This window comes from Centroberyx gerrardi, chromosome 17 (assembly GCF_048128805.1).
Source record: "Centroberyx gerrardi isolate f3 chromosome 17, fCenGer3.hap1.cur.20231027, whole genome shotgun sequence".
In the NCBI taxonomy this organism is placed as follows: domain Eukaryota; kingdom Metazoa; phylum Chordata; class Actinopteri; order Beryciformes; family Berycidae; genus Centroberyx; species Centroberyx gerrardi.
Window position 1 is genome coordinate 12,622,738 of NC_136013.1, and position 13,944 is coordinate 12,636,681.

Here is a 13,944-nt window from a genome sequence, read left to right on the forward strand (position 1 = left end):
TCTCTCTTTCTCTCTGTCTGTCTGTCATTCTCACTCTTTCTGTCTGCCTCTCTCACTCTAGTGCATATTTTTGGATAGATGCTGTGGTCTGCAATGTTGACCGTTGGGGATATGACATTTTAATTTTAAGATATCATTTCTATTTCACCTTCACCTTGGGGGCAACGGTAGCTTAGAAGTGGACTTGTGAGTGGAATGTCACCGGTTCAAATTCAGGACTGGCAGGAAAAATGTGGATGGGGAAAGTGAATGAGTAACGCTCTCCCCTCCATCAACTACTGCTGAGGCGCCCTTGAGCAAAGGCAGTGAACCCCCACCTGCTCCAATGAGCTGCTCAGTGGCTCCAGTTGTACTGGGCAGCTCCCAGGTGTAAATGTATGAACTGAAAGTGGCTGGAAAAGCAAATACACTTCACACTCATTTGACTTTCCCTGGATAAATGATGGTTAAAAAAAACTGATGAAAAAGTAGATACAGTGTAGCACTGCTCTCTGATGTGTCAAGTCAAGAATGGAATCCTTGCATGAAGAGCGCTGTGCCAAAAAACATCAAACGCAATACAACTACTCAAAAAAGAGTGAGGCAGCACATCTGTGTGTTGAATAAGTGAAATGTGAATATTGTATTTTTTTCCTTCAAATTTTGGATGCGCATTCTAACTCTTTTTTGAGTAGTTGTATTGAACGTCTCTCTGATCCTAGTCCATATCACAGTATAACCAACATTATTACTAGTGGAGTACATAATCATGTGCAAAATCCAAGATGCCTTTTCTGGGAAAGTGCATAGATATCATTTGTTCATATGTTCATAATATCATTATTGATATTTTGTATATAAGTGTACTGTTAGTCTATGTTGCTGATTTGCCACATTGGAAAATATTGAAGATAATGGCAAGTAATGGAAAATTGTCACAGTGCAATATCTTTTGCCAGCTAGAGCTGAATTGACCAGTTTCCATCTTAATCAATGGACATGTTTTGATATCAACACCAATATCAGTGCCTTGTCATTACATTAACACTCGGCTGATGTACAGTCCATACATCAGTGGTTCAATTACACACACCGTAATTTGTCCTGTGTATATCTACTGTTTATTTGTATCTCTTGCAGCCTATTCATGGTTGGGGAAACTAGTCTAAAGAGATGTAGTTTACCAGAATACAAATTACTTCTAAATAAAAGATGTTAAAACAGTATCGCCAAAAATAGTTGTCTGCCAAACAAAACCTTCTATCTTGGAAAAGAAGTTAAACAATAATTATAAAAGATATCCAAACTCCATTGAAACATGAATAATGGCACTAACAGCAAGACACAAGTCATTATAGGTTTGAGAGAAAACAGACATGGTGTAGAGGCTCAGCTGGACTCTTCTGCACAATGTGACCTAGTAAAATTAACCCCTAACTCTTCCAAGAGGCTCCTGAGCTAATGTACAGCCTGCAGTGCAGAGCGTGGTTTGTTTACTGCAAATGACATGTCATGTGCTGACCCTGAAGGTCTTTAAAAATGTTTAGGTACTTTTTTGTTTGTTTGTGACCCACGTGTTTAGTCACCATTTGTCTGGTTATTTAGGCTGACTGCATTGATGCAAAAAACCCTGTGATGATGTTCTGATCAGTCAGTATTTTCTTAGATCAAAATGTGAATTGTGAGGTGTGTGTTCTTCAGTGTGAAAAAGGAACTACATCTGTATCTAATTGCAACATGCAAATCCAAACTAATATCCACTACAAGTTTAACTAGGATTAACAGCGATAAAAACATTAAACATTATTTTTCTGAACTTCAATCTGACTTTAGAAGACCATGCTCTATTTAAAAGAATCTGTGAGCTCTCTGTTAACTTCTGTTAAGTCAGTGGGAAATCTATTAAACCAGATCTAACCAGATTCAAAGAATTTGATTTGGAACATATCAACATATAACTATGTATGCCACATGTGTACACACTCTCACTTAGTTCTTTTGTTCATGTAGCTACTCTTAAATCCATGAGGAGGGTGACACAGTGTGGTGGAAAGTGGGACCTGCCTACCTTGCAGTCCAGTTCACTGCAAACATTTTTAGGACAGGGATTCCCAAACATTTTATGTTATATATATATATATATTTGGATGTATAGATTTTGTCTGAGGGACCCCCATCCGCAAAGGTTTTTGTTGTTGGATATGATTTGGCACAGAACTGGACAAGTGTTTGTACTGTTGGGGGAGAGAAACCTCTCATTAGAACAGTCATTTCATAACTTTCTTTCACCGCCCTAAGTTCAGATGAAGTAATAGTGAAATCATACTAATCCACATCTTACTGGGACCCCAAGGAACCAACTCGATGACCCCTGGAGGACCCCACGCCCCACTTTGGGAGCCACTGATTTTGCACCTAGTGATTAGAGAGAGGTTGGTTATAACACTTATTTGCCCAATTCCACTGAGACATAATTTAATGAGGTCACGATAAACTCACTGTCGAATACCACAGACAACAAGTCCCTATAGGAATATCAAAGAAATATTAGTGTGATTTTTTTGTTAGCACTTTGTTTTTACTTGCATGCAAATGTTTCAGTTAACTTTTAAATAAGATTAAGGTAAGACACTAGCAACACAAACTACTTTAGTTATCTTTTCAGAAGCGGACCATAGACCTATTTAAGGATAGCCTGGGCTCTGACAGACAATTTGCCTGTGGTAACAATTTAGTAATAAATAAAAAGGTGGGCAAACTATGACTTCCAATGGGCAATCATAAGGAAATCAACCAAATAATACATTACATTATGCCTTTATACACCCTATCTTAAAATAGGTCTAACTTACACCAGTTTGATAGAATTTGATATGATAAATAGCCTACAATGAATTTATGTCATGAAGATTTATGTCAATCCAAACTCTTCTGTGAATAAAAGGAGGGTAAACTAAGTTTATGTGAATTTACCCTCCTTCACATCCCTTGCAAAGATGTTTGACATATAAAAACCGCGGCTTCTCTGCATGTTGTAGTTTCTCAGTTCTGATGTGTGTCACTGTGCTGTACAGCAGTAGTGTTGTGGATGATCTGCTGCTGTACTGTAAAATGCATACAAGGCGAGCCCGTGCAGGGGTGTCCAAGAAACCCCATCGATGAGACAAAACTCGCGGCGTGAACGTGGCAGCCATTTTACATCCTCAAGAGTGAATGACTGAAGCCGGACCAGTGCCGGGAGTTTTACACTTTTTCTCTCTTTTAATTATCACATTTATCTTCCGAAATTATCAACACCATACAAGTTGGTGATCCATCGGCAGGTATGGCGAATGCTACTAATTGGTCACGTGATTGTTGCTTAATTGATTGCTAAAAGTCTCAGTCGTGCGGTGGTGTTTCAAACAATGTGGAAACTGGTGGTGGTTGGGAACGAGTTCTCCAGACCGGCTTTTTGAAAATGGACTCTTCCTATGTGGCGGCACGTTGACAAACCACGCATCTAGCTAGCTAGACCTCTAGCTTCCAAGGCCTCGTTAGATCTAATTAAATTTACGAGTCTTACTTTGACAATTGCTAAAGTCAACACCGACAAATGTCGTTATAACAATGGGCTCACTGAAATTCCGTTCGAATTAGCATGCTAACCTAAGCTAGCCTATTTTGACAGATCAAGGAATTGACATGCTCATTGTCATTGTATGCTAACGTTAGCTAGCTAAAGCCAGTTAGCTTAGCAAGAATTTGCGATCCAAACTTACTAGTGTACAGCATGCTTCGTTCCCTGCAGGAATAGTAAATGCAGGTGCATTCATAGAAAACGCAAACAAGTGAGGTATGTTACTGTCCTGATGAAAGTCACTAGTTTGCTGTAACATTAGCTATGCAAACTAGCCAGCTAGCTAGCTGTAACGTGTGCGAGTCAGTCCCTCCCCGCTAAATGTAACGTTACATTAGGCTCGATTAATTCCCGGAAATTTATAAATGCAACACGCTTTCATGTTGATTTGTATAGGCTGCTCTAAGTTACTTTTAAAACATTGCATAAATGCATTAGCAATAAAATAGAGCACGTGCTGTCTAAGAAAATCAGATAGATTATCAAACTATTTATAAAATGTCGTTTGCATGTTAGCTAATACTAGCTGAGTGTAGCTAGGTTAACGTTAGGCCAAAACAGAAGGTAGCCCTCCACGTTTTGGTGAGGCCAGCGTTGCCATTGATGTGAATGGAGAGCAGTCGGATCCCTGCTTTGCATAGTGGCCCAGTTTCTCCGTCGCTATAAACGAATAGATCAAAATTCAGCTGGTTTGGTCATTGGTATGATGACCAGGCTATGGATAATTTACGCTAGTGTTAAAGTATTTGCTGCCACAGTGTCAGTCGACAGTATGCTAAAGGATACATGCTTGCTCACTGGTCAGCCACCGGAAACTGGGGCTCAGTCGCTGAAGGAACACGTGTATCAGCTATCTAGCCAGTGCTGAAGTCAGCAGTGAGAAGGTAAGCTAACATGTAATTTAGAGACCAGACCAGGCTTTCTGCAGCAGCGGCGGAGAGGGTTGAGATATAACGTTAGCAAGTGAACTTTGCCTCCGTTTGCGCGAACTTCTTACCCCAAAACAAACCAGATCGGAAAAAAATGCCACATAGACACGAACTGTAGTTTAATTATTTTTCAAAGATGACACGTTATTGATCCATGCGGGTAAATTAGGTATGTTTATGTTGGTTTAGAGCATGATATACAAACATGTGTGTCAACTGCCCATATCTTTGACAGGTCTCAGGTCTATTGCCTGATGCAAGCTGAGAGCTGCAAGTCTGAAGTCAGGATAGTGAAAAGTCTCCTGACTACAAGGACCACAGGACTCATTTACCTGTTTTTGCACGTTAGCATTCCCTATGCATTGATAATGTGTGTTAAATAATATGACTTAACTCTGTATGTAAGATCATAAATGGTCAAACTTCCGTCTGAGACTTTGCACTCTCCTGAACACATCCCAAGTCTTGCCCTTGACCCAGGATTAATTTGGCTCATTGCATTTACACAGATTTCTGGAGACATGGCCACAGAACATATTAATGGAAATGGTCCAGAAGAACCAATGGACACCTCTGCTGCAGTTACCCATTCTGAGCACTTCCAGACTTTATTAGAAGCTGGTTTACCACAGAAAGTTGCTGAAAAACTAGATGAAATTTACATAGCAGGTAAGGCACAGTGAATATCCTAGCATATTCATATACACAAATTTTTATTTTAATCAAGCTCTTGCATGTGCTGTCATTTTATCACCTTTTTGAATGTGGGAATTGGGATCCTGAAGCAACTTTTTGTGGTTTCCTACCAAAATGGGTACTGCAGTGCTACAAAATAGTAAATCACACATTGTTGGTGTGAAAATGAGTGAATGATTGCTGCATTTGCATTCCTAATTAAGGTGCACGGACACTGGTGTCAGGGCGAGTTATTTGTCTTCATAAATTGTTTGTGCTCCGTCACCCAGGGAGTCTCTTGGTGAGCCTGTCCAGTCTCCCTATCACTACACCCCCCCACCCCAAATCCTTTTTACTTATTATAGAGGGATGGATAGGTATAAGCATGGCTCCAAAAGTGGCAGGTGGAATTTCTACTCCCAATTTTCTTAGGCCTACACTCCCTCACTCACTTTGGTCAGATCTCTAAAAGTGTCCACAGGGGTGAGCTACAGCGGCTAATTTGGGGGTCATTTTGGGACTTGTTTGGTCGGTCAGATCTAGAAAAGTACTGGCCTGGCCTTTTCAGCCAGATGGGGCTGAACCAGAAACAATGGCAGCAGCTGTCTGGTGTGTGGCTGCCTGGGACAGGTGACGGGCCCCTCCATAGAGCAGAATGCAGACAGGCTCATTAGAAACTCCCAGCCACAGTATAGAGGGGCACTGGCATATCAAGTTACACTGTCACATCTGTTGTGATTAGTTCTGCAAAAACGTGTTGGTTGGAGAATAAAGTGCAGCCTGACTAATGAATACAGATCCATTAGAGTAGGTATATCCAGATCCTCACTCCTAATGGTAGCCTAAACTGACACATTACATGATATTTGCTATGCAAGGTGACTTGCATGCAAATGTTTCTCTCTGATCCTTTCAGTTGACACTTGTGTGCTTAAATGGCTTACATGGGGAGGGGGAGGCACAATGCAATGTTTCTCATTCTGTCTTGTCAGCAGCTCATCTTTTCTATTTTTGTGTGTCTGCCCCCTCCAGGTTTGGTGTCACACAGTGACTTAGATGATCGAGCGATTGAGGCTCTGAAGGAGTTCAACGAGGAAGGTGCTCTGCAAGTCCTTTTGCAGTTCAAGGACAGCGACCTCTCACATGTTCAGGTATGCATGTGCCAGGGTCAGCGTATTGATTGAATAACTTTGCACTTTCATTTCTGGCACCCTCATACTATGTGATTGTCCCTCCTAGCAGTGTAGAAAAGTGAAAGTACATTGGCAATATATAATTACATTGTGATTGCACAATAATAGTACTTGGCTGTCACTGATCTTATCTAGAAGATGGACCACTTGTTTAGTTATTGTGTGAATATTGTTGCCATAGTACTGACTTCATTTTGTTTGGTTTTACAGAACAAAAGTGCCTTTCTTTGTGGCGTTATGAAGACGTACAGACAGCGAGAGAAACAAGGGACCAAAGTGTCAGACTCCAATAAAGGACCAGATGAGGCCAAAATCAAAGTAAGAGTTGATGCTGCATTTACTAACATGACAAAATGTGATTTAGGCTTGTAGCACAGCACTTTCAAGTGTAAATACATTTGATCTTTATAGCCAAGATGCTGGTTGAACTCAAAACGCATTCATAGAAGCAATTGTTGCCTCCTTTTTTGCTTTTTAAAGACTTGGATTTATTCGACCTGTGAATATTGTGATCATGTTTTCTTATGCCATATTTTCTGATGATCAGGCTCTGCTGGAGAGGACTGGCTACACGCTCGATGTGACAACAGGCCAGAGGAAGTATGGAGGGCCCCCGCCAGAGTCGGCCCACTCGGGGGCACAGCCCACCATCGGTACAGAGGTACGATGCTCCTCACCTGTGTCTTATATTGTTTATTGTATCATTTATTAAGCATCACAGTGTGACAATGATCTTTTTTTTTTTTTCTTTGAGTTGGGAGGTCAGGGGGCGTTGGTGTTTGTGGGTGTGTTCAGCACAGCATGAACATACCTGGCTCACCCAAGTGGATAGTAGATTATGACACTGAATTAAGTTATGTTAAACTTTGTGGCCAATTGCATTTAACTTTGATATGGTATCCAAATGATGAAATCTTTTCTTATATTCTGTAGTAACCATGGTTACACTGACGGTTTACCGCTAAGATCTGACTGGATACCTCTCACATAAATGCCATCTATCCCCATTTCTTTACCTCAAACACATTTCAAATCAAAGAGTTGTTTTCGCCCACCATTATCTCTCCTCTCAACCTGGCAGATATTCGTAGGAAAAATCCCAAGAGACCTTTTTGAAGATGAGCTGGTTCCGCTGTTTGAGAAAGCAGGACCCATCTGGGACCTACGCCTGATGATGGATCCTCTCAGTGGCCTGAACAGAGGCTACGCCTTTGTCACTTTCTGCACTAAAGAAGCTGCGCAGGAGGCCGTCAAATTGGTATGTCATCTCAATAGCAATCGGAACAACAAAGAGACATGGGCTGTTTGAATTGTCTTGAATGGTTAGACAAGATGAAAGTATTAGGATTTAGCCAAGAGAACAAAGTAACCCGATGTAGAATCCCATGTGCTTAAGATATTTGAAATATGTATTTGAACCATGTCTGTTACCACTTGTGGTTAGCCAGCATGTTAAATGACAAGTATAACAAGTTGGCATAGGTTTGATTACTTTTACTCTGCTCCCTCTTTCTTTTTCTCTCTTGCTTACACTATCCTCCGTGCTTCTGCAGTGCAACAACAATGAAATTCGACCGGGCAAACACATCGGCGTGTGCATCTCTGTGGCCAATAATAGACTGTTTGTTGGCTCCATCCCCAAGAGTAAAACAAAAGACCAGATTGTTGAAGAATTTGCAAAAGTCACAGGTGAGTCAACATCATCCTTTTTGAGGCATCACTTTTTCTGTACTATTTTATTTAAAGCTTCAATCAAGTATTTTGAATAGTTTATAATTTGCCTGTTTCTCAAGTTTAATTGTATTCACACTGCCTTCAAGGTTTGAATGCAGTGTGAATACCTTGTATCCCAAGAATTGGTGCTTGAAGCTTTGACTGCAGTATAGTTGTATGTGAAATGAGGTGTGTTGGAACATATCCTCTTTGTGTTCAAATGATGACATCATTAGTATCCCGGAGTGACTCTTGTTACAGTGATGGTTTACCGCTAAGATCTGACTGGACACTCAACTTGGTAAAGTTAGTAGACACTAGGCATTTTTTGAGACTTCTGTGCAGACATCTGTCATGTGTGAAACTGTTAAAATTACAGAATAAATGACTAATTTTATTATAGCCTTATCAAAGCAAAGTCTACCTACGCTTTGATATACTTCTGAAGACTTTTAAGCAAGTTGCCATTTTCTTCATTCGCGTTCTTGAAATTAAAGTGTAACATTTCAGTGCTTGTGAAAATTGAATGAACCTTTAGTTCTAGTTTGTTGCATCTCTGCCTGTTTGGTAGGCACAACCACTTGATGTCACTAGTTGTCTGCAGTAGGTGGCTTTCTGAACAGTCATCCATCCAGAATTAATCCAGTTAACCACCTGCCGCCTCTTCTCCCCTTCTCTCCCCTTTTTCCGTTTCCACAGAGGGCCTAAATGATGTCATATTGTACCACCAGCCAGACGACAAGAAGAAGAATAGGGGCTTCTGCTTCCTGGAGTATGAAGACCACAAGACGGCGGCTCAGGCCCGTCGCCGGCTCATGAGTGGCAAGGTGAAGGTGTGGGGAAATGTGGTCACCGTGGAGTGGGCCGATCCCATAGAGGACCCAGATCCAGAGGTCATGGCCAAGGTAAGGCACGGGGTCAGAGGTCACCACTAGCATGTTGTCTTTTAAGTGTATGTGGTAGGGGGGTAGTAGCAGTATTTTACATTGATTTAGCCGTAGTGGCCTCTACAGCTGGAAAATATAAAGAAAATTTATAATGTAGTCTAATTTCTCAGCCCACCCAAAAATATCCAATTGCAGTTACAGCACCACTGTCCATGCATCATGATATAAATATTTAAATATTAGCCATTCTTTAACAGCAATACCAACTGGAACTGATCCTAAAATGGTGCTAGGAGCAAACCTGGGTTTCAGAACTACAATTATCCCCACTTATACAAAAAATAAAAACACTGGGTACTAGTCGTGGTTTTGTGTCTTAGTTAATTGTATCTTTTAAATGGAAACTTGGGAATCTGTAACAATTAGTCTTTGGCAGTTGTCTTTAATTATCTTGGCAGTTGTCTTGGATTGAAGTTCCTTTTCTACAATATCCTTAACATTGTGTTTCCATTCGCAGGTCAAGGTGCTGTTTGTGAGGAACCTAGCAAGCACTGTTACAGAGGAGATACTTGAAAAGGCCTTTAGTCAGTTTGGCAAGTTGGAGCGGGTGAAGAAATTGAAAGACTACGCCTTCATTCACTTCGAGGAAAGAGATGGTGCTGTAAAGGTATGGAGAAAGAAATCTTTCATGTCTCTGGACAGACACTCAAGCAGTTTCTCTTTCATCCTGACTTCAATTGGAGTGTTATCGCAATGAATACGGTAATTGAATGTTATCTTGATCATCTTTACAGGCTTTGGCTGATCTAAATGGAAAAGACCTTGAGGGAGAGCACATTGAAATCGTCTTCGCCAAGCCCCCTGACCAGAAGAGGAAAGAACGCAAAGCCCAGAGACAAGCCGCTAAAACACAAATGTAAGAAAAAATAAAACTCACAGCTGTGATATTTGAACCATGTAAAGTCATAATTGGTGTAAAGCATGATGCAATATTGACAAGTGGATGTAAAACCTGTGTATCCTCTCTCAGGTATGACGATTACTATTACTACGGGCCTCCCCACATGCCTCCACCCACAAGAGGCCGAGGACGGGGTGGCCGAGGAGGCTATTCCTACGCCCCTGACTATTATGGCTATGAAGACTATTACGATTACTATGGATACGATTACCATAACTACCGGGGCGGCTATGATGACCCGTACTATGGCTATGAGGACTTCCAGGGGTCTGGGCGAGGACGAGGAGCCAGGGGAGGAGTCCGTGGCGGTGCCAGCCAGACCAGGGGCCGCGGTTCCATCACACCCAGGGGCCGAGTGGGCTTCTCCCAGCGAGGAGGCCCTGGGACGAGCAGAGGTAAGTGGAGTGAATAGAGAATCTGTCCACATTTGACAGTAGGGCTGTGACTTATTATTATTATTTTTATTATTTATGAATCTATTTTTTCATTTAGTCTATAAAATAAAGACAAATGGCCAAAACAAGTTACCAGAGCCCAAAGTGATGTCTTAAAATTGCTTACTTAGTTTGACCAGCAGCAAAAAAAAAACACCCAAAGTATTCATTTTATAATTATACGAATCGATAAATTTTCTGTTGATCGATTAATCAACCAATTGTTTCAGCACTATTTGACAGTTAGACAAATGCATATTTCACACTGTGGTTCCAGACTATTTCTGTTAATTTTCTTGTACACAAGAACTCAATTGCAACTTGGTTCAGTTTAGAAGCCTAAATTGTCACAGTCTGCTGCTTGACTTGACTTGGCTATCAATCACAGCTTGCAGAAAAGGACATGAAGCAGAAAGTTCAGGGGAATTACATCGATGGGAGCGATATAGTGGATTGGCATATGAAAAGAGCCGGGGGTGGGGGAATTCAAAGTTGAGCATGATTTCCTACAACACAAGTGTTGATACTATGGAAATTATGTATTGGTAATAATCAAAAACACACACAAACGTACACACTCCTTGCTTTAAATTTAATTTTTAATTTCATTTGAAAAGTTGCAGCTGCTTATTGGCTTCATAACTAATCCCTGACAGGTATCATCTTTCAGAGCTAGCAGTCAGCCTGCTCCATTTGCCAGCAGACAAAGATCATTCAGAACATAAAACATTTCAAGATGGTCTGAGTCCCACACCAGTTTCAGTCTAAATATCATAGAATTTCATTAAACTGTCAGTATGTATTCTGATTGATGGGGAATGTGTGAGGTGGGTGTCTGATTTTTAAAATTCTGTTCTAATTTTATCCGTCCTTCTCATTGGTCCAGCAGGGAAACGTGGCCGAGGGCGGTCCTGACCTGTCACAGTGGAGACTGACTTGCTGTGTGGGGTTACACCGTAAGCTGCAATGGATGTTGACAGAAGAAAACACGACAAAAAGGTCCAATGATATTCCAGCCTTACAGAAGAAGCATCTCCCCTCTCCCCCCTTTTTTTTTCTCAAACTGCCACCTTAAAAAGATGACCGGAGGATTCTGAATACTCGCCACCACCTCTCCTTGCCCCGAGCCCCTGTACCCAGCCCCTACATACCAGGCTCCATGTATTGCCCTAACAATCTCCCCCCTCCCTGTCCCCGAACATGCCATTTTTTTAAATAATTATTGAAGAATTTGCACTTTTTAAGTTTCTTAGGTTTGAAGTGGCTCAAAGGAGCTTGATGCTATTGTATATTTTTGTGCTAATCGCAATTTTTATTGTCGGAATATCCATGTTAATCTTAATCGTTTGATTTGGATGTTTGAAAGAGAACATTTGCAGGTTTTTAGGGTGTACCCACCTGGCATGGATAAGTCAGGCATTCCAGGAAAGTGGTTCTTTTCAGAACTTGTCTTTAAAGGGTTGGTTGACTACCTCAGTACAGAGGACTAAACTACCCGGCCTGTACTGTAAATAGGGAAACTATATTGATGAAAGCAGGGCTTGTTTTCATACAAAATATGCACAAGAGCAGCAGCGCAAAAAACGATGTACTTAATGTAATATAGTCATTTTAGCTGCAGCTCTGACACTGCAAACAGTCAAACTGGGCATGCAAAACAATCTCATATGATGAGTCTGAACAAGCCCTGCTTTTATCCTATTTTGAACTGAATTAGCCGCCTTGCTTCTTCAGAGTATGTAGTTACTGGTTGTATAGTTTTTCGGATAAAATGTTACTTTTGTAAAGGCTTCAACATCACAGGGGCATCCAACTGCCTTTGATTGAAAAAAAAAAAAAGCCCTGCAGTGTCCCTTTTGTGCCACTGTATTCCAGTGGATTTGTTTTATATTAATACCAATAAATTTTGAACAATGTCAGAATAATGTAAAACACCCATCATAATGCGATTATTCTCCAAATCATGTAAAATCTTGAATGATCCCTTCCCAGCTCCCAAGACAGCAACTGTGTAGTAGATCTTTCAAGTTCATCTTGATTGATGACTGAATTGCCATATTGCCCAGCCAGCGAGCATGTGTGCCTCTTGTTAGCTGCTATGATTTGGTGAGGGATCATAGTCACTTAGTGGTAGAAGGGATACTGCAGTGAATGATTTCTATTTCCAGGTATAGCAAAAAGGAAACTGTGCTATTCAATCCCCGGTTTTGTATACAGTTAACTCCCTCTTCAATAAAATCATTACATCCACCTTTTGAAAAAAAGATGTTAGCAATTTTAACTATTGTTGGTGGCCAACAACGTTTTTTGCATTCCTGCAAATAAATTGTTTTATACTGTAAAATGGAGGTGAGTGTAACTTATTTTTGTAATAAAGTTTTTGATTTCTATCTGTGTCGTACTGTTTGGATGACATCTTCCTGAGGAGCCAGTACTTGGCTGTTAATTGGCTGATCTTTGATGTCTGGAAAGCTCAGGTTTGGCAACTGTCCTGAAGTTTGTACATTGGAAAGAGAATGTTTTTGAATCTACCTGTGCTTTTATTTTGTGTCTACTTTTGTGTGATCTTAACTCCCAACACTGATGGATGTGAACTATCTGAAACTGAAATAACTGTTCAGAACCAGGTAAACCAGAATAAGCTAATTGGGTGGGAAAAGATATATCCTTTCTTTATAGCACGTTATATCAAAACATCTAAAAGAACATCACAATACTAATGGTGAGATATTTGAACTAAGGAATAATGACAACCTATATTCAATGTATTATGCATTTGGAATTAACCTTTATGAAAAGATCTTTTCAAAGGGAATACACTAAAGTTAGACTGTTTTCTCACATTTTAACACTTCAAGGACTGTGATGCTATATCAGGTTTCAACTTGTCACCAGACAAGTATGTTTGGTATAATTTACAGAATGAAGTTTAGCACGGTTTTGCCAGCTCACATTTTTAACATTTTACCAAGGTCAGTGTATCAGGTTTTGACATGTAACCAAACAAGAAGGCCCTATATCTTATTTACGAAGGCTCAGATATATTGGACCCCATTTTCTCTAGTAGAGAGAGGGATGAATCATGTCTAAATAATACAGTTTTGGCCTGAGTTATCCCAGTGGGGAACAGGGACCCTCAGGGCGTCCCAAGAAGAAAGCGAATGGTGTAATTTGGCAAATACTTAATATATAAGACTGAGTTTTCTGATCATAGATTTCACTCTTTTTACTGTTATCCGTTCACCTACAGTAGAGACATGTCAGAGTCATGTTCTAAACTAAATTATATCTGTAATTTAAAATCAAGGGTGGGGTTGGGTGTTTGGGGGTATATGGGACAAGATTTCATCAAATCGGGGTCTGGGGCCCCCTCCCCGTTATCCCATTAATGTCTTTAGTTGTTCACCCTCACCCTGCCAGTTATTATTTCCCTCTGTCTGTCCCTCTGGAAGGAGGCAGGAGCAGGAGCAGCAGGACCTCTCGGTTTCACCACAGCGCCCATTCTCAGGCAGAAGGGGTGTTGAATTTTATTTTGTAGAATTTTATTTCATTCA

At 40.7% G+C, this 13,944-nt stretch overlaps 1 protein-coding gene across 2 annotated transcripts; it reads left to right on the plus strand.

Annotated features, from left to right (window-relative positions):
* The first annotated feature begins 3,166 nt into the window (after positions 1 to 3,166).
* Positions 3,167 to 11,449, plus strand: LOC144537805 (heterogeneous nuclear ribonucleoprotein Q-like). Of its 2 annotated transcripts, XM_071897083.2 has the most exons (12): positions 3,172 to 3,302; positions 5,037 to 5,196; positions 6,235 to 6,353; positions 6,606 to 6,713; positions 6,943 to 7,056; positions 7,477 to 7,653; positions 7,949 to 8,084; positions 8,808 to 9,013; positions 9,513 to 9,662; positions 9,790 to 9,911; positions 10,026 to 10,351; positions 11,277 to 11,449. In XM_071897083.2, the coding sequence occupies exons 2-12, from the start codon at positions 5,049 to 5,051 to the stop codon at positions 11,303 to 11,305; spliced, it is 1,635 nt and encodes a 544-aa protein (XP_071753184.1). In that variant the 5' UTR covers positions 3,172 to 3,302; positions 5,037 to 5,048; the 3' UTR covers positions 11,306 to 11,449. The 2 variants fall into 2 exon arrangements, with proteins under 2 accessions (XP_071753185.1, XP_071753184.1); XM_071897084.2 differs by lacking the exon at positions 5,037 to 5,196 and having other exon boundaries at positions 3,167 to 3,302.
* The last annotated feature ends 2,495 nt before the right edge of the window (positions 11,450 to 13,944 follow it).